The sequence below is a fragment of the Amyelois transitella genome, chromosome 19 (genome assembly GCF_032362555.1).
Source record: "Amyelois transitella isolate CPQ chromosome 19, ilAmyTran1.1, whole genome shotgun sequence".
In the NCBI taxonomy this organism is placed as follows: domain Eukaryota; kingdom Metazoa; phylum Arthropoda; class Insecta; order Lepidoptera; family Pyralidae; genus Amyelois; species Amyelois transitella.
Genome location: NC_083522.1, coordinates 5,270,871 through 5,291,647, shown reverse-complemented (window position 1 = coordinate 5,291,647; position 20,777 = coordinate 5,270,871). Strand labels below are relative to the sequence as shown.

The window sequence follows — 20,777 nt, the reverse complement described above, 5'->3', positions numbered from 1 at the left end:
ATGTTATACAGTATACGTAAATATATAAGACTTATGCATACAAACGTATATACACACATTCGTAAACATTAGCTTATATATGACTAAACAAGTTCTATGAGAAAACCATACATACAAACAAAATCACGCCTCTTTCCTGGAGGAGTAGGTATCTTTATACTTGCCACGGTAATTTTTTTTGCCTCATCCACATTCTATGAGTATATTAAATTGGGTCATATTATGGGACCTTAATTTGAAACCTTATATTTTTACCTGAGTTTACTATGTAGTTTTATTTGTTTAGAAACGAACTTTTGTTTGTGTTACTTGAAACCTACACGCATACACACAATCACGTCTTTAGCCCTTACCGTATAGACAGAGCTAATAGTCTTGAAAACTAAAAGGCTTGACTAAAAGGCCTCGTTTACCTTAGAGCAAAGTAACACCAATCTAAAAACTAATCCGAAAAATCTACATAAATACGTAATACTGTACTTAGGTACATAAGTAGTTTTAATTGTCAGATAATTAAAAACGACTTTGTATAATTACCTACTACCAAATTTGACATATAGGTGACAATTAGCATGCGTTATAGAGTTTATTACAGTGAATGACCGAGTGAAGTAGATACTTGCGGTAGAAATATTTATTAAGCTTCCTGTAATATAGAGTTTAATATACTGTTAGAAAGAAAATCAAATAAAATAATGCAAGCGATTAGCTCAGTTTAATACTTGCTCAGTTTAATACTTAACTCCTAGACTTCAAATGATTTTTAGGATGACGAGACCAATTTATTTTTAACTATATTCCAATAGCAATTTTTTATTTCAAGGAAGAATCTGGATTCCTTTGCATTTCAAAGCAAAAACATCTCAATTAAGGAAAAATATTCCATTCTTAAAAGGTAATAATTTTTTTTTCACATCTCTCCAAAGGTTAATTTCTACATTTACTTTTATTTATTTTTCTTAATGAAAAAGGAAAGACTGCGAAATGCAAAAAAATATGCTACGTTATTATACATAAAGCTTAAAAACTAAAACCCGACTACTAATACGCGTTTTAAAAAGTATGAAACAATAAAATAGTCATATTGATGAAGATACTTAGATTTGAATGACTTTAGAGTTAATTTTATTTATTTTAATGAATCTTTTTGCTACAGTAGGTATTGCTGCAGCATACGCATGCATGGTTAGTTTTACAAATTTAAGCCAAACTTATACTTTCTGTTATCAATGTGTATTTTTAGCTAGTAATTATCTATCTATCTATATCTATCTTACATCCATACATGCAGGTCAAAATCATAACACTCCAAGTCCTATTCCTTTTCTATTCGTGCTGGGAACCACACGGTACCTAAATTAATAATTCTAAAGATAACTTTTTAAAAATCCACTGTCATCCGATTATACGCCGAGTAATAAAAACTTATGGGATTAACTGTTATATGCTGTTCAATACAATAAAGGAAGTGATAGAAATCCCATGGAACATCCTTTAGAAGTAGTAGAGGAAAGCGTTTACGAAATTATCACTATTATCTTCTTCCGACTTTGGGATGCGTTTAACCAGTACATGACATAATATGTTTACTGAACATCTCAACATAAATTTTGGATATCTACCTAAAACAATGTCTATGAAATAAAAACAAATATATATGTATGTATATCTAATATCATGTATTTATGAAATCTGTTTAATGACGGCCTCTGTGGCGCAGCGGGAGACCGGGGACGCTTCTTTTTTTTTTAATACTTATAACTTAATACTTACTTCGAGGCTAACTCAATCAGTGTAATTTGTCCCGTATATATTTATTTATTTAAAGGACGTAAAGTATTTCATACTAGCTAAGCTACATTAATCTAAAATACGAAGGACGTCTTGCATAACGCCTTCCAAAGCTGCTGCTAACTCGTTGTTATCTTGAGACCATTAATCAACTCTTACGTATGCGTTAATAATATAATTAATAATATTATCACCTTTGAGGCGTACGCACGCGGCCGACAAGCGGCTAGAGTAAAAAGTTTCACATTGGTCGATATGAATTAGTGGTCAGGTAAGCAAGAGTAGCAGATGAGTTTGCATAAAAAGACCTATGAATATGAGAAATAAGTAATTTAAGATTATTATACTTATTATCTATGTAACTTATATTTTCTTTCATTTGCTTTCTTTTCTCTAAAGATATATATAATTATTTTGCTATTTACTCGCTACTTGATTAAATGTGAACTGTTCACATTTGGATGATCGCCACTTAATCAAAGTTAACGTCTTAATTGCTTATAAATAGTGTATTTAATTAAATATCTGTAATTACAGAGTATGCGAGTTACTTTTTAATTGTTCGGCAAAATAAACCGTCAAAAATATCAGATCGAGGTGATTTTACGGAATGTCATGATATCCAAACTTCGCTTTAGTTCAATTTTCATTTTTACATAGTGATGGACAATTACATAGTGATAAAATTTGGCAATGAAATAGACAACGCCTTCAGAAGTACCTCCCATAGACTATTTTAGTAGTCTAGTTTCCCAGATAAGCCATAAATTGATGTAAAGTACAGTACCTATATAAAATATATTCAGTAAATAAACTATATCGTTAATAATATAATCCTGTCAATTTGTTTATCAACAGATAGCTAGATAGGTGCTACCGATCGTAACTTCATAGATTGGTCTTCCTAATAACAGATTTTGTCTAGTCTAGTGCCTCTAACTATTTTTGAGACTAACTTTTATGATTTTTATATACGTCAACTGGAGTACGCCCGCGGCTCCGCACGTGTAGAATGATTATTTTCCTCGAGGGAACTCCAGAACATTCTCTCTTAGAGCACCCCTACACTATAAAATGAATCTACAGGACAAATTGAAAGTCTCTAGTCTAAGTAAACGGATTGGGTTGCGCATTGACATGCCAGTCAGGCAAATATTCTTCCTTCATATATAAAAAAAAGTGAAATAACGTAGGTATTTGTTGAAAGATTTTTACCAAGCAAAAAGTTCTTAGAAAACCTCACGTGTTGGCAGATGGTTTAATTAAAATGTGATACTTGACATTGTCCCATATAAAGAAAACCATTAAGATAAATACGAAGCTGATAATTATAAAAAATTAAGTGCAAATTGTGACAAATTAATAAATATTTCACACTTTAAATATAAACCAACTTTATTTACAAACGATATAATCATAAGAAACTAATGATACTTTGCCCTAAAAAAAGACCACATACGTTGATAACTATAAAACTGATAACAATAAATAGGTAGATTCCGCATAAAGTAACAGCTAAGTTTTAAACTGTTAATTAATACTTGTTATTTTCCTTTACCTTTTTACGAGTGTCTTTTTAGAAAGATTCTTGATATACAGATAAATATCTCCTAAAAGCGTATCTCTGTCAGTAAGAGACGCCTAGAAGGATACATTTTCAACGTAGTTTCCATGTAGAAACTGTTATGCATGTAAATCTAAATTTTGCTGGTTATTAATTTTGTGTGATAACATTTGATTAACCAATGTCGTGTATGCCTGCATTGGTGTTTACAATAGTACCTAGATGAGATGAGAACTTTGTATATATTAAATATCCTATGTAAACACTGTTGGTGTACATTATTTAATAAATAAAATATACTACAAATACTTGAAAAGTACGCTAAAAACACCTCAACCGATTGTGGTAAAATTTGGAGCACTCAACTTTGTACAGAGACAAAGGCTAATTGGAAAAATATTTTCATGTAATTTTCATGAGTCCAATTTTTTTAGAACTTAGAGATTAATCTTAGAGAGATGGACAGAGTCTACATATTTCCACTTACCACAATCTCTACATCGCTTCTTTTGTTTCATCAATCTTTTCATGCAAGGTTTAGAGCCCTTTTGACCAGAGTCAGATCTGACCTTTCACCAGAACAAACCAGATTACATGTTCGTCTAGGCCTTAATTTTTCAACTTTTTTTATTACATTCATAATTCATCATGTCTATATCCCTTGCGGGGAAGACAGAGCCAACAGCTTTAAAAAGACTGTAAGGCCACATCTCACATTTCAATTTAATTTCATTCCAACATCTTTTGTTACCTTAATTAATTGCATTGTAATAACCTGAATAAGAAACAAAAGCTATTCATTGCTTAAAGTGGATTAAAACTAATTCAATTGGCAAAATCTCAACAAAACTGTTAGATCCCGTGTACAGGAAATGTAATCAATTACATTACCTCTATAAATTTATACTGGGTAAGTATTGTTAGGTCTTACATTGTAATCTATTCGTAACACACCTAGTTAATTACATAATGAGCTTCTATGTTGATCTGGTAGTAAAAATACATGGCTGTACTAGGTTATGGTTGCTTCTCTCGTCCTGATTGTATAAGTGAATCAATAAAGACATAAACTTAGGATGAGCTAGCGATCTGTCACTGTCTGAATCCTAATTTCACTGGTAAGCCATCGAATGTATCTTCGTAGACTTTAAAATCCTAAGTTTTAAAAAATAGAACCAGTGTATTACTATTTTGAGTGAATGACTGACACGCTTATAATTTACAAAATCATTTGAACAAACATACTTTCGCATTAAAAACCCCAAAATATATACTACTATAGTTAGGATTAGCATAGTACCTACATACAAAATCTAAGTTAACCATAAATTCTCAAGTAAAACGTTTGTCAACATGAAGTTAGGAAACCAACATAGCTTTAAATATCTGGATCGCCCACCAGGCGTCTGTACATTCATAAATAACAAATATTACGAAAGAGATTAACACTAATGGTGTGCAGAATCAAAACGTGTACACTATCGACAGATTAAATAAAATATGGCATCATAGCGTGCTATTCCGGTATGTCAAATAAATAAATTATTATAAAAGCCAGTTTAAAAGTTTCTTCTGAACTAGTCTGATAGCGAAGGAAAACATAGTGTGCCAGTTGCTTCTTTTACCTCAGAGAAAGCTTATAAACTTGGGATGTATATAAAAAGCTGGCAAAAAGAGAGTGATGAATGTGGATGAAGCGAAAGAAGTATGCTACTTTGGTAAGTGGAAACCTGTTGTCTCTGCCTTCTCCTCGGGTAGAGTGGCGTGATTTTATTAAAAAACTCTCACTTCAAAACAACATGTAAAATTAATGATATACTAATTTCTACAACCTGCGCATAACCTTATTGTGGGCATAAATAATATTTATGACCGAATGATGCCGTATAAATCCTATCATAAGTAGTCAAACCATAAAATAAATCATACAGACAATAACTAAACCCGTCGGGTGACAGCCCCTCGGTCAATTTACGATATCTTCAGATGTAGCTGCAGATTTTACTACCATATATAACTAGATTGTAAAGTTTACATCTAATCCGAAGATGTTTTAATTGGACACTATAAGTAAATAATTGCAAGTCAACTAATTAATTATGTTCACTTGCAATTATTGTTATCATACCAGGTAAATAATTTTCGTTTTCCATTTATTTTTAGTAAGGGTTCCTTAATTAGACAGAAAAAAAATTAAGAATAAAATATTAATTTCCAAAAAATTAGGCATTTGACAGAAGTATCAAATGTGATTTGTTTGGAAATGAATATAGAAGATATAACGTTTATATTTAAGTAGAATACTTCTTAAATTTTTCACTACAATATTTAAATTAAAAGAAGTCATTCGCTTGATTCATAAGAATCTAGGCTTAATAATTACAATGGAAAACTTACATTATAAATGTGTAGAACAGAATAGGCCTTTGTAGAAGCATGGTGTCGTCACAACTCACATTCCACAATATATCACTACACAAAAGTCAAAAATCTATGAGTCACAGAGTTAAAACTATGGTAGATCAATTGGTTGAACTTTTTTGAACACTTTCCACTTCTAATAGATTCGCTCGCCTATGTGATCCCATCGTAGGTCATTTCTCCCTGTTTTCTGTACAGCCGAGTCTGTAAAGAGGAAATGGTAGTATTATTCAAAACGGTAAACTGATGCAAAAATAACGAGTACAAGCAGAGTTACTCAAAGTTACAAGGATACAAGGTTCACATTGATCAAGTTGGTAAAAATGAAGTTGTTTGTGTAGTGTAGAGTGTTTGGACAGAATAAGACTTTATTATGTTTTTTAAATAACTTTTTATATTACAAAAATACCTATAGCAAACTATAATATTAACTGATCTAAAGAAAATTTTTGGCAGTGAATCATCAATCAAAAATTTTCCGCCTATTTTCAGCTTTTTAATTTTTCTTTATTATTGTTGCTATTACAACGTATACAAGTGCACATACGTGAAAACTATAAGTACTTACTAATAATTCATCTATTGATATTAAAACAAGGGCTTTTAAACTTGAGATTCTTCTTTTAGGCAATAGGCTGGCAACCTATCACTATTTGAATCTCAATTCTATCATCAAGCCGAAAACTGAACGTATCAGTCTTTTCAAGTCTATTGGCTCTGACTAACCCGCAAGGGATATAGACGTGACTATATGTATGTATGTATGCATACTTTAAAATTTTATTATAGCAATTTAGCGCTATCCGAATCTTAATCCATCATTCTCTACCATCTCTGTCTACCCCATTTAAGGATTAAGACGTGATTTATGTACATATAGCAATTTCAATATAACTTATATTTCATGACTCGCCTCTCAACTATGTCATTTCGCTCGACAGCCGTGAACTAGTCTTAACGATAGTTATTACTCTAGAAGCGGCACGGCGCCGGTGACGATGTATTCAATATAATGGTCTATTTAACTTCCAAATGGGTCTCATATACTTTGTTTGCCTATAGCATTATTTTATTTATGGCTTGCTATTTTTATGAATGGGTGCTTTGAAACAGACTTCTAGAGAGCCCTATTTGAAATACCTATTCTTAATATTTGTTAGTAGATCACGCTCGACACGCAAGAATGATGACGGATGTTCCTTATATTTCTTTGTTTGTTTAAAATTTGTTTTTAAATTTAAATTTTATGAATACAGATTATGACAAACAAAAGAAAATATTGTAAAATTGTATTATATCAATGATTTAATTTCCCAAATTTTTTCATCATAGTCTGCAATTTCGGTGTTATTCTAAAAACAAAAGAATTTTAAAAGTATAGTAACAGTGTTAAAATCATTTATTTTCGTAAATACACGAAGGAATAAACAAGTGTCGGACATCAAAGAAGCCACAAACACGATCATTAGGCAATTTCCCATACAAATCTTCTCAGGAATGAAATCTACGCGTGAGCTGAGAGTATCCCGATGTAAAAATAGAAAAAATCTCGACAACCGCCAATGATCGATCAATTTCGATCTGACGTAAAACAAATAACTCAGCCTATAAATCGTGCAGCAATCGAGCAAGGCTTCCCACACGATCTTAGTCGAATATTTTCCAGCTGGTGGTACAAAACACTCGGAATATAAAAATAGAGCTTCGTATCATTTGCGCCTTACACATATTTTAATGCCTTAAAAATATAATTTGAAATCCCAGGTCAATATTTCTTTTGAAGGGATCGAACCGTACGATCTAAATAAAAAAAACGTCACTCCAATATTAATCGACTTTCGATTTGCCCTATTTTAATGTATTTATTGATATACAGTCAGTACAATAACCACTCCTAATGTCTTACATTATTTTAAATTCTAAATTCACTGAAATTAGTCCATTAAATCGTTCCGTAAAGCATGAAAATTCTTTACCAAAAATCTGTTCAGCCTACATTCCACACAGCATGACCTGTGAGGTAAATAACCTATTTTTGCGCGTCGAGTTTTAAATAAGACAATCTGTGAAAACAGGAACTATCCATCCTCACTATCCATATTTTATGCTAGTTTAATGAATTAAATATTTATAAACAAAAGGCCCTTCACTTTCAGAGCTAAACAGCAAGCATTAACCTATATTTCTACTGAGAAACAGAAATTATCAATCCATTCATAGCTGCTATTGATATTGTAACTATGTATCGTAATAACAGTCTTGGTCAGCAGGTTGTTAAATAATAACACAACATTATAATTGCATATAAATAGACGTATAAATTCTTTGTAATGTTTTGTTTTACACGTCAATCTTAACGTGGTAAATCTTATGACTATTGGTTCTGTTTTCCCCCTAAGGGACAAAAATATTTCTTAAAAATTAAAAATATTTGAAAGAAAAAGAGGGAGATAAATTATAAAAGATCCAAAGAAGAATCGTTAAAATGTAATTTTTCGGGTTTGTGTAGGTACTACGCACGTGTTTATAAAGTATCACAGTAAAAACAAGAATGTAATTAATCGCTCACAGCAAAAAACGACAATTATGTAGATACAATGCTAAAAGCAACATTGATAGATAAATTGGCATGGTCTGGATGGCTATTGAACATTTTAATGTTGATTGATTCAAATCTGATATAGATATCGTCAATCGATTTCTTGGGCTAAAGATACAATCATTATCTTATATTTTCGCTTCTTATCTTACCCCGCTTTCTAAAGGTCAAAAGTGTCAGAATATTATACTACACATACGCTATGTTTACATATAGTACGTTTTTTTCCCTCACGGGACAGACAAGTCTAGTAGTCGCAAGACATGAAGTCCACCTTATGAAATATTCAAAGATTGTGGCAAGTTGATAATTCATGGCATAACAGAAAAACCAAATTTATAGGTACGTATAATGTCAATGTGTAAGTATATGTTATGTTTTTTTACATTACATTTTTTAAATTTTCAATTTTTGAAAATATTTCTCCTGTACACGTAAATAACCCGAGATTTTATTTTAACGCGATTACTTCCGAACCACGGGTCTAATTGTTGAAATTTAAAAGACATGTATTGTATGTTCTGTCAATAGAATTTTTGAATACGCAGCAAAATCGGTTCTGCCGTTTATGAGATGTTCACAAATTCTTAAAAAATAAAACTGTTCGCGTGGTTTAAGATCGTAGCGAACGACTCCCAATGTTGGTGCCACGTTCCATAGTCAGATATTTTCGAATTGTTTTAATTATAAATTCTTCTTATAAAGCCTTCGATAGACAAATGAACCTACTGCATGATTATATACTTACAATAATTGCGTTATACAATACTTCCAAAATCTTTTGATAGATAAATAATAGACCTCTAAACAAGTAGCTACTGATATAGTAAAAAGATAATTATCTTGGCAGCTCTTGTTCGCCGCAATCAATGAGATTGAATAGGTGAATGCGGAGGTATAGATTTACACTGTTTGTTTTTATAGTATCTTGTATCTTGTTTTTTGTACCATGACTATCAATATCATTAAACTCTTCCGTTATCGATGTGTAATATATACATATAATCACGTCTTTATTCCTGACGGGGTAGACAGAATCAACATTCTTGAAGTCTGAAAGGCCATATTTAGCTATATGGCTTTATGATAAAATTCAAATACTGACTGGCTGCTAACCCATTGCCTAAAAGAAAAATCTCAAGTTAACAAGCCTTTCCCTGTTGTTTTTTGAAGAATCTGAGTTAGTCGCTTCTCTTTCCTGGCTTGAGGTCAAGGACTTAAAGCATCCCCCGCCTATTGTTAAAGGAAATAAAAAATCACTTAAGATTCTTTTTTTTCCCCATGCGCTCTCTTGGAGGTACAAGCTAACGTTGCCTTCACATCTTGTGATCTATGGCTCTTGTCCCTATTGCGTATGTGTTTCGTGTGTGTATTAAAAATGAGGTAATAACTAAAGTTTTTTGTCAATCAGTGAAATGTATGAAAGTTTTGTAATATACATAACTTCAACTTTTCCACTATAACCAAAACTTATTGGATGTCCATGATCCAGGTCATTGGCGTTCCCAATTAGTCCAATAAATCCCTATAATCCGTGCTCACGAGTAGCAATATTGGCGGAACGCTCCCGTCAGCCGGAGACTTCCCAGACGATCCCTTCTGACAGGTGAGACATTGCCAACATGGGGCTATCTCACATTGTGCGATTTATTAATAACTAGCTGTCCCGGCAAACGTTATTTGTGATATAAATAATATCTATTTAACAAAAAATGTACAGGGTGGACAACCCTTATCACTAAGAGGTATAAAAAATAGATGTTGGCCAATTCTCAGACCTACTTAATATGCTCACAAAATTTCATGAGAATCGGTCAAGGTCGTGAGGTCGGTTTCGGAGGAGTACGGGAACGAACATTGTGACCCGAGAATTTTATATATAAGATGATGAATACCAAGACTGTTTCAGCAGTTCCAGAAGTCAATCAAAAAAGCTTTTAAAATCTATGGGGATTTCGGCACCGTCCTAGCTATGCCAGGTACTTTCAGAACTAATGAAGAAACTCACTAAAATAAAGATTTAGATGTATTTATTCATATGGGTATAGTGTGAAAGAGTAAATAGTAACCTAATTTTGTAAAAGGAAATGTAAGATGGTATGTAGAAAGTATCTAAACGTACCCTTTATGCGAGTATTGATAAAGACGTACTGACGAATGGCATTTATGAATCCGAGCTAAAAGAGAAATAAGGCCAGTCTCATCCAACTTTTAAAGACCTTAAAAAAAAGAAGACGTTAGGAAGACCCTGTAATCGACGAGAATTTATGAAAAACGTAATGTGTGTGAAAGAAATTATTAAAAGATACTTGTCAGGATCGTACCAAGTGGAAATGTTATAGTCTCTGCTTTCCGCTTTGGGAATCAGGGTTATGGTAGGTTTGTATGGAGAATTAGAAATCGTATGCCGTTCGTCGTACCTTGTGAGAAAACGCCCTTAATGTTACAGTATACTCAAGGCTATTTCTGGCGTCACAGTATCCGTTTTCTTTTACCGGTCGTTTGGTACGTGTAATAATATTAGTGTGTTTATCGGATGGCCACAATATTTAATATTTTTTATTTTCTCATTCCAAACTGAATAATGATAGCAAAAGCTACATTTAACCTAACCAATCACTTAAATGATCAAATTGTATAATTTATATTCCGCAACACAAAATTTTATTTCCTCGTGACCGTTGTCTTGCCATTATTTTTGGCAGAATTTCCATTAAAGCCTCTTAAACGATTTGAACCTCCTACGTGATCCATGTTGTAAGATAGTATCATATTAATATACACATATTTATGTGCCAGATTCTTTGTGCGTGTTTTTCCATGGCCAAATGTGTAGTATCCATTTCTGTATTGAGTACGGTATGTGGATTAGTTTGTACAAACAAATTTTCCGATATACAATGGGTTTAGGAAGCAATTAACCAGCGAGGTTTACTTTGTGGTGAAATAAATGCTCCAATTTAAAAGAAAAGTGATTATGTGGGTCACGGACTTGGTTAGAAAATTCCAATACGTTTTTCGCGTACGAATATATTTGTTGCTAAGTACATATTTGTTTTGATTTCTCTACTGTTTTCATAGGCATAATGAAATAATGTACGCAAGAGTAATTCATGTACTTGCATTAAAGTTTTCAGTGCCTATGTCTAGTTTTAATTGTATGAATGTCATGTACCTAGCGGACAAAAATGTTGAGAAACGTACTTGCCGGATTGCCTCTTGGTGCAACGACAACGGCTGAAGGTGCAACTGGGGTCATCGAGAACGTACAATTATCAGGGCTCTTTTTCTAATTGGTCTGTAGATAGATAGTTTGTCCATCGTTGCAAAAATCGCCTTGTTTAAGGCCTGCTTCATTACATTTTTATTTTATTTCAAAACTCAACAAATTCTGGTGATTTTAATGTTTGACAGTTAGCCTTTAACTTCAATGTTAGTTAAACGTACAGTCGTACAACCCAACTTAATAACTTACCATTAAATCATTTCTGATAATAACTACATATCCCATACAAAAAGTTTTATCATCAATTAAAATACAAATACAATTCAACATTACGAAATTGAACATCAATTATTCTCACTAATCATCAACTTTCTACCACTTGAAAAATTCCATTTATATTGAATTAAGCCTTTGCACCCAAGGAGCATTCTCGTAACCTGACCCCTAGGCGCTACAAATCAATAAAATTGACGTTTCAATTTGTATATTGACACGTTTTTAATCCCATCTCTTTGTTTATACGTTCGGAAGCTAAAGGTTTTTTTTAATAAATCTCTGTGGTCGAAGAGGCTTGATTTAAAATGCCTCTCAATATCTAAAATTTCATTAAATTATAATGAAAGTTTCTGTATCTTAGTTGCATTTTGATTTTTATTATATTAAATATATATTAAAACAATAAAAATATATGAAAGTCAGATGTAACGTGTTAAGGAGAAGTCTCCCACTGAGGATACCGAATAACGATCAAAGTGAGGAAAATATTGTTTTCCGATATTTTCCTCATGCCAAAACATAGCAAAAAGTGAAAGACGTCTTGGAATATATTTAAATGAATTAATAAAAAATGTTATTTAAATTATTAATAAAATGTTATTGTGTAAATTGACAGAATACTCAAAAGTCGGTCCCCGAAAGTTGGTCATTGCCCTCTTTAAATATGATTAATGGAAATTTTTGTTATTAAAATTTGCTAAAAATGCTTTAATTTTCGGTGTTTCCGGCTCTTACCTCCCTGACTATGTTGCGTTACGGCGTAACGCGTGAACGCTTGAACCGCTGCGGTAATGACTATAAATCTTCACCTGTCTCTGCTCGTCTTTTTGTTTGACTTTGATGTGTATATCAACACGTATCGTATTTCATACATCAATCTTGTTAGCGGTTATATCAGAGTTTATGCACTTTTATTTATTTTTTTATTTATTTAAGCTTTAGGTATTTTGACTACACGTAGTGTTTACGAATATTGAATTTGTCATCTCTTTCCTGTGGATGTCGTAAAAGGCGACTAAGGGATAGGCTTACAAACTTGGGATTCTTTTTTAGGCGACGGGCTAGCAACCTGTCACTATTTGAGTTTCAGTTCTATCATTAAACCAAATAGCTGAGCGTTGCCTATCAGTCTTTTCAAGACTGTTGGCTCTGTCTACCCCACAAGGGATATAGACGTGACCATATGTATGTATTTATGTAACACAATAAAATCAATTAACAAATAACTAATAAGTCATCATTTTAATTCGTTAATTAATCTTGATATAATTTTTTAACTCGCATGAAGATGTTGCCATGAACTGGTACGAGTATCATATGAATGGTGTCAGATGATTGTAAACAGTGTATAACCCTTAACAACTGATTAAACAAAGCGAGGTCTCATTCTCATACTGTAATGTAGACAACCATTATTTTAGACATAGTTAAATACGCATAAATTATGGTAGTAGAGTTTGAGGAACTAATGTGTAGGATGTACTTAGGTCGGTATTTCTTTTAGATTTTAATACCTAGTTGTGTAAAAAGGTGCATTATAAATGAAACTGGAAATGCTTTGAAAATAACAATTACCTCTAAGATAAGCAGCCAAAAATAAAAAATATTTTTGTAATAAAAGCACATGTACATATATAATTGAAAGAAATGCAAGAAAAAAAATGGCCAATCAGTGTTTTCAAGATTGTCTATCCCGCAAGCGATATAGGCGTGATTATATACCTATGTAAAACAAATACCAACTATTCTTTACTATACGATTGTTATCGCAAATACTTATTACATTAAACATCGTACTCGTAGCTTCATTCATGTCGTAAGAAGCATATGTGTTAGAATTCTATTTGCTAGATAAGTACGTAATTAGGTTATCATAGTAAAGTTACTCATCTCCATACAAATAGGTTGAGCAAAGTGTGGCGTGCCCTTTCATAAAAATGGGTATGAAATATGGGTTAGGTGGCCCTGCAAATGTTTCGGAGGTCAGATGGGAGTCGCTTCATGTAAAAACTTGACTTACCCAATTTAAGATCATGGTTAAAGGCGCACCCCGGGCTACTCCAGAAAGTTGAAGATGTAATCGGGACTAACGCCAGGTGGAAAAAGAAGGGTAATATTTTCCACTCGTTTCCATTGAAATAGGTTGAGCAAAGTATGCCGTGACTTCCGCACTGTTGGAAGAAAAAAAATTGTATAATTTTGCTATGATGTTTAACTATCTATATTTAGAAACCCTTTTGAATTTTTTAGCATAGAGGTCAGAAATTACATACATATAAATTCAAACTATAAATGTCAGTATGTTTTATGTTATTCTAAACGCAAAAGCCACTGAACTTTTGGGAGCTTAAAGCACCTCTAGAATTTACACTAAACATAAATAAGTGGAAATTAGCACAAATCCTTGTTTTATTTTAATTTCCAGTGGTGTTTTGAAACCAGATTTCATAGTTTATATGTTTAGCTATTTAGCGGATATCCGCGGAATGAACCATAGTTCAATGTCATAATCCGTGCCGATTACGCAACTGTTTGTAACTGCTTTAATTTAACCGATCCGTTTCGTCCGCTTTCCAATTAGAGCTACGCTAAAAATACTCCGGTTTAATCAACTAGCTATTCCTGATTGGGAACGTTATCTAATTTTCAACGTCTGTCGCGTAAATGGACAGCATTTGTACTTATGAATTCTTAGGAAAATAAACCACGTGTAGTTTCTGAATGAGACTATCCGCGATCTCTCGGGATTGGACTATGATTGACATTGGTTGACGCCATGTCGTCACTCCTCAGGGTAAATATTTTTAATAACATTTGATGGTATTTTCTTTTTGTATGTATTTGGGCATATACATATACAAAAAGCTTTGAGAACAATTTGGGTTGTTCTCATGCACTGCCTAATCAATGATTTTCTTACCAAAATCCTCAGTTTAGTCTATTGTCTTGCATATTTTTCCCCATTTTGCGCGATTAGATAGGTATATAACATTTTTTAAAAGCTGCAAACGTCCTTGAGTGCGCTATGTTTTTAAAGCAAAGAATGCGGAATTGAGTTACATGAGCTTATCGGGACCGTAGCTGCGACCTAAATTCTACAATAGTCCAATAGAAAAATCACACGAACCAAACAATCCGATAAGCGTAGTTTAAATTGTGCTAGTTGATTGGCGAGCGGCATGGTAACTGGTATTAATGAAGTGACTCGGAACCATAACTATAATATTTAAAAATATCAATTCTTTCATAAAGCCAGCCATATAACCGTTCTGAATGTGGCCCATCAGTCTTTTCAAGATTGTTGGCTCTGTCTACCCCGCCAGGGATATATTAGGATAGGTCTCTAGTCCATCGCCTAAAAGCAGAATCCCAAGTTTATTTTAGCCTATCTCTAGTCGCATCTTACGACATCCATGGAAAGGAGATGGAGAGTATATGAAATGTCAAATGAAGGCTAGCCTTTTTCAGAGAGGGCCTTAATCAAGGGCATTGTCACACTTGAATCTCAAGTGTGTGGACAGACCTTAGATTGAGGTATAGTGAGATTGTGGTAAGTAGAAGATTTGCCGCCACTTTAGAATAGGACCACTCCCTCTTGTTCCCATGGATGTCATAAAAGGTGACTAAGAGTTAGGCTTATAAACTTGAGATTCTTCTTTTAGGTGATGAACTAGCAACCTGCCACCATTTGAATCTTAATTCCATTATTAAGCCGTACAGCTAAGCGTGGCCGTACAGCCTTTTTAAATCTGTTGGCTCTGTCAACCCCGTAGGTATATGTAAGTATAATTAATGTTAATATTCCAGTTGCCTTAGTAAAGTCCTAAATGTGAATATCTTGTGTTATCGAATACATCGCTTGCACGATGTGTCTGCACCAAGTGCATGTGGCATGCACTCTAATATGTCAATAAAGAGTTTTATGGCTCTATGGCGTGTGGACGCGGCTCATTTTGATGGAAACAAATTAATTCCTGGAAAATTTATAAATCGTAACTGAAGTACTTAATGTAAAAATTTAATAGGGCTGCATTATTGATGTAATAATACGAATAAACATAAAAATATTCTGGATATCACGAAGGTTTTTCCATACTATTTCACGAAAAATTTTCTTTTTATTACATACATATACATAGTTACGTCTAAATCTCTTGCGGGGTAGACAGAGCCAACAATCTTAAAAAGACTGATAGGCCACGTTTAGCTTTTTGGCTTGATGATAGAATTAAGATTCAAATAGTGACAGGTTTCTACCCCATCGCCTAAAAGAAGAATCCCAAGTTTATAAGCCTATCCCTTAATCGCCTTTTACAACATCCATGGGAACAGAAGGAGTGGTCCTATTCTTTTTTTTTTGGTGCCGGAAACCACACGGTCTTTGTATTAGATTTAATCAAAATAGATTACAGCGATAATTTATAATTCCACTCATACTTGTAGTGAAAATTACTATGAATAGACGACATTCGGCCACGGGCTTTTACGATTGCTTAACTGGTTTATATAGCTAATTGTCTAGGATGAATAACACAAACGAAAAAAAAAAGAATTGTGACTATTGACTCTGTCTACCCCGAATTAAAGATGCGTGATATGTGTATGCAAGTGTATTGAACATATGTCCCGTTAACTTTGAATTTGTATAACCATTTCAGACTGCCTCCATATTTTAAGGAATGTATTTCAGCTTGATTGGAACTTGTATTTGGCATCCAGCCAGTAGGTACTAAAACATGTCTCCGATCAGGACATGGTACAAAATATGATCGGTACTCTTTTGGATTACCGTTGTATGTAAATAAATCAGTCTTTGTTTATTAAATTTGCTTTAATTTATAACTTCAAGAGCGATAATTTAAACCCGTACTTTAGGGGCGTAGTATTGAATATACCATATCTTTCAAATTCGTTATTATGGAATTTCAACATCATTTAATTATTGTCATATCTTTTGGTTTCACAACATTGTTTGACGTCAAAAAAATTACGTAAAATTAAGTTTACTGCCGCTTCCAAAGCGTCAGTGCAGCAAAAGCGGTAACAAAATGCACTTCAGCATTTTCTTCAATAACGTCAACTTCACTATTATCCAAACTTAGAATAGAAATGTGGACGAGAGAATACATTGTTATGATTAATTTATATGAAAATCTTTCCTATCCTATTTCTAATCATATAATAAATGCAAAAATTTGTGAGGATGTGTGTGTTTGTAGCACTTTCACCAAATATTAATTGGATTTTTATGAAACTTAGCAGTGATACTTATACCTTAGATATTGTACTAACACAAGTTCAAATTTAACGAAATTGTGATCACAATTACAGTTCTTAGTTGCCTAAAATATGCAGATTTCTTTCATAAGAGCATCGTAACAACATATGTAGTCATTATTAAAAATATTTTTTCCTCTTTCTAACTTATTGCCTTGTCTCAGTCACGCAAATGGGCAGACCCACAACGAAGTCATTAGCAAAATTCGAAGTTTTTAGCACTAAATATGTAATTTATTTATACAAGAATATAAAATAACTTAATTTGTTCAAGTCAACTAATTTCAAGTCATCGATTGAATATTTATCTGTGATTTCTTTTGATTAACATGTATTTGATTTTCAACTTGATATCTCGAAGTCTGATTTATGACTATTTTACATAAAATGTCTTATTTCTGTCATGCTAATTTCACACATCAAATTCAAAACTAGTGACAGGCCCGGATTTACTTATATTTACTACAAAATATATGAACAGTCGCCCTTTGTTTTTTTCTATTTTTATCTCTTTCTTACTATTATTTTTATATAGATAGTAACTAGACATATAACTGGCTATTAAATTGAATTTTTTTCAAATCCGTTAACACAATATAGAGCAGCAAGAAGTATACCTAATGGTAGTAATAACATTTGGGACATTTCCACGGAGACAATTTTAGATACCTACTAACATACATACATACATATGGTCACATCTATATCCCTTGCGGGGAAGACAGAGCCAACAGTCTTGAAAAGACTGAATGGTCACGTTCAGCAATTTGGCTTAACGAGAAAATTGAGATTCAACTAGTGACACGTTCCTAGCCCATCGCCTAAAAAGAATCCCAAGTTTGTAAGCCTATTCCTTAGTCGCCTTTTACGACATCCATGGGAAAGAGATGGAGTGGTCCTATTCTTTTTTGTTTTGGTGCCGGGTACCACACGGTACTACAATACCTACTAAATGAACAATAATTTATTTCATTTAAGTGTTCAAAATTGTGTGTGAAATTAAATGTGAAATTATACTATTTAGCAATATAAATATTTTATATGCTGTCTGTTCATCAGACTTTTTGCTTGAAAACAATATCATCAGGTATAAGCAACATTTATATTTAAGAAGTTGATATGTTCTTTATATAAATGCAGTTTCTCTCTAAGATAGAGGCGTGGTTTTTAATATAAGTATGTGTGTCTGGCAAAGTTTTCTCTATTCCTGACTGATGCTAACACTGTTTACAAATCGAGTAGTTCTCATAAAAATAATCAAAGTAATATAGGGTCTATGACATTCGGTAGTACCTAGACTACGTAAGCGTTAGCGATATCTTATCTTGGAAAACTTCGCCGGTGGATCATAAAACTCATTGTACTAGCGAAAGTTGAGCAGTTTAAGTGTGAAAAGTACTCGTACTTTACCGTATTATTTTACGGAACTGCACGATATTAGAAGCGTTTCCAAAATGTATGTTTATTATGTAAGTACTAACATCTGCCCGCGGCTTGCATACCTTAATTGTAACACACAACGCGTGATTAACTAGTATTTTATCACATGCAATTTTTGACAACCTGATGAACAAGTAGATAAACATATATACATAAGTTCACGCCTCTTTTCTAAAGGGGTAGGCAGATAAGTACTATATTTTCCACACGCCACGATCTCTGCATACTTCCAGAATTTTTGTATATACAGTAGTAGTTAGTAAGTAAAATAAATATACTTACATACTACACATTTTTTAATACTCTATATACGTTTGTTCACAATCCGCTTTTAAAGTGATTTAATAGTATACGACACTAATAAGTAATTGTATTTATTAGAAATGAAGACATATTTTCTAAAATTGCAAAACATATGTAATCGAGCTATTTATCAATCAGACATTCGAATAGATACATATAAAAAAAATAACGATCACTTCACGGACCTATCGCCATCAATAAATAGGCGGGCGTTTGCATTAATTTAAATTTTAATGAATGAATTTTATTACGTGTATGATCTACTTAATGAAATCAAAAGAATAAATTATACGGTAATGATTGCCATTTGATTAATTTGGATCGATCGGGAAAAACGTAGAAAATTATAAAAACGATATATGAAACACGTAAACATACAAAGGCGTTATGTATACCAGAATTTTTTTCTTACTTAATGTAACAACTGTAGTAAAAACTCTAAAGCATCATCGTAAAAAGTAGCTAAAATAAATACCTTAACTTCAAAAATAAATTAAGATGTTCTACCAACCTGAACTTCAATCGAAACAGTTTACACTAAAATTCATTCACTCATTCACAAAATATTCTAAAATGTTACTGGCAGGTTCAATTAACTTATTAAAATCAAATTGTCTGTTTAGTCTGTGCAATATTTTTGGTTCCAAATTTGAAATGTGCGCGTGTTTCACATGCCGCGTGCCGGCCGCGTGGTGTCGTCGCGTAGGCACGTCCGAGCGGCGATGGGCCCCGATATCGACTATAGTATCGTATGAGCCTGCAACTAACATAGCACATTTTCCATTGTAAGTTCACAACATATTTTCAGTACAGACCTGAGTTCCAAACTTGTGGAAGAGTTTAGTAAAACGCATCTATTTGAAATCCGTTATTTTTTTGTTTCTTAAAAATTTTTAGTGGCACCTACCTATGTCTAGGAATGTTTATGATAAGCTCTATAATTATTATAATAACTGTCTAAATGGAAACGAGTCAAAACAACAAACATACTCTTTTGTTTCGTCCAAGAGGCTTTGCTCATCGCTGAAAAAATAAACAGTTTCAGTAGAGACATAAGTATTTTGAAAAAATAAGATGGTCTGTATCCTAAAATATAGTGTTATTCATACACAGTATTAAATACTAATGAAATTAAATTTAAAAATGGTCTGCTTTGTTATTATTATTCATTATATATACATACATATAATCACGTCTACATCCCTTGCGGGGTTGACAGAGCCTATGGTAAAGACTGATAGGCCACGTTCGGCTATTTGGCTTTAAGATAGAATTGAGATTCAAATAGTGACAGGTTGCTAGCCCATCGCGTAAAAAAGAACCCCAAGTATGTAAGGCTATCCTTAAGTCGCCTTTTACGACATCCATGGGAAAAAGATGGAGTGGTCCCATTCTTTTTGTATTGGTGCCGGGAACCACATGGCACATTCATTATATATAGTTTATTATATAAGTACTAATTCTTGGCACCCTGCCACAAGAGCACCACATTTTTCCAGATTAAATATTAATTATTATTTCATTTGATTTAAATAAGGTTTATTGTATTAAGTTACAGTTAAATTACTTTGAAATACATTATGTACTTCTGACAATTTTTATTATAAAAATTGTGTTATTTCAATTGTACAATGAACTACCTAATTAAAATGTATTAAACATACTCAATTTAACGTGTCATCAGTGTTACAACGACCAGGTACCGTGTGCTTCTAAAGCTAAACCTCGAAAAGATACAAGCATAAATTCATTCACGAATTCTCACTTCATAAAATTAACACTGACCCGAAAACTATTGAACTCATTCAATATCTTCATAGTAAGTTTAACTCTAATTAATACTGGCTGAAAATAGTTGGCAATTTTCCTTTAAGCCAGTG

The 20,777-nt window shown here is 32.8% G+C and overlaps 1 protein-coding gene across 1 annotated transcript in view; it reads right to left on the bottom strand.

Moving 5' to 3' along the window:
- The window catches only part of LOC106132698 (thrombospondin type-1 domain-containing protein 4), a 97,679-nt gene extending 78,056 nt beyond the window's left edge, over positions 1-19,623 (bottom strand). The window contains exons 1-2 of the mRNA XM_013332196.2: positions 19,409-19,623; positions 5,753-5,980 (exon numbers count right to left, since the gene is read on the bottom strand). Of these exons, the coding sequence (XP_013187650.2) occupies positions 5,753-5,793 (41 nt within the window). The 5' untranslated portion in view covers positions 5,794-5,980; positions 19,409-19,623. The remainder of the gene's footprint in view (positions 1-5,752; positions 5,981-19,408) is intronic.
- Positions 19,624-20,777: the final 1,154 nt, after the last annotated feature.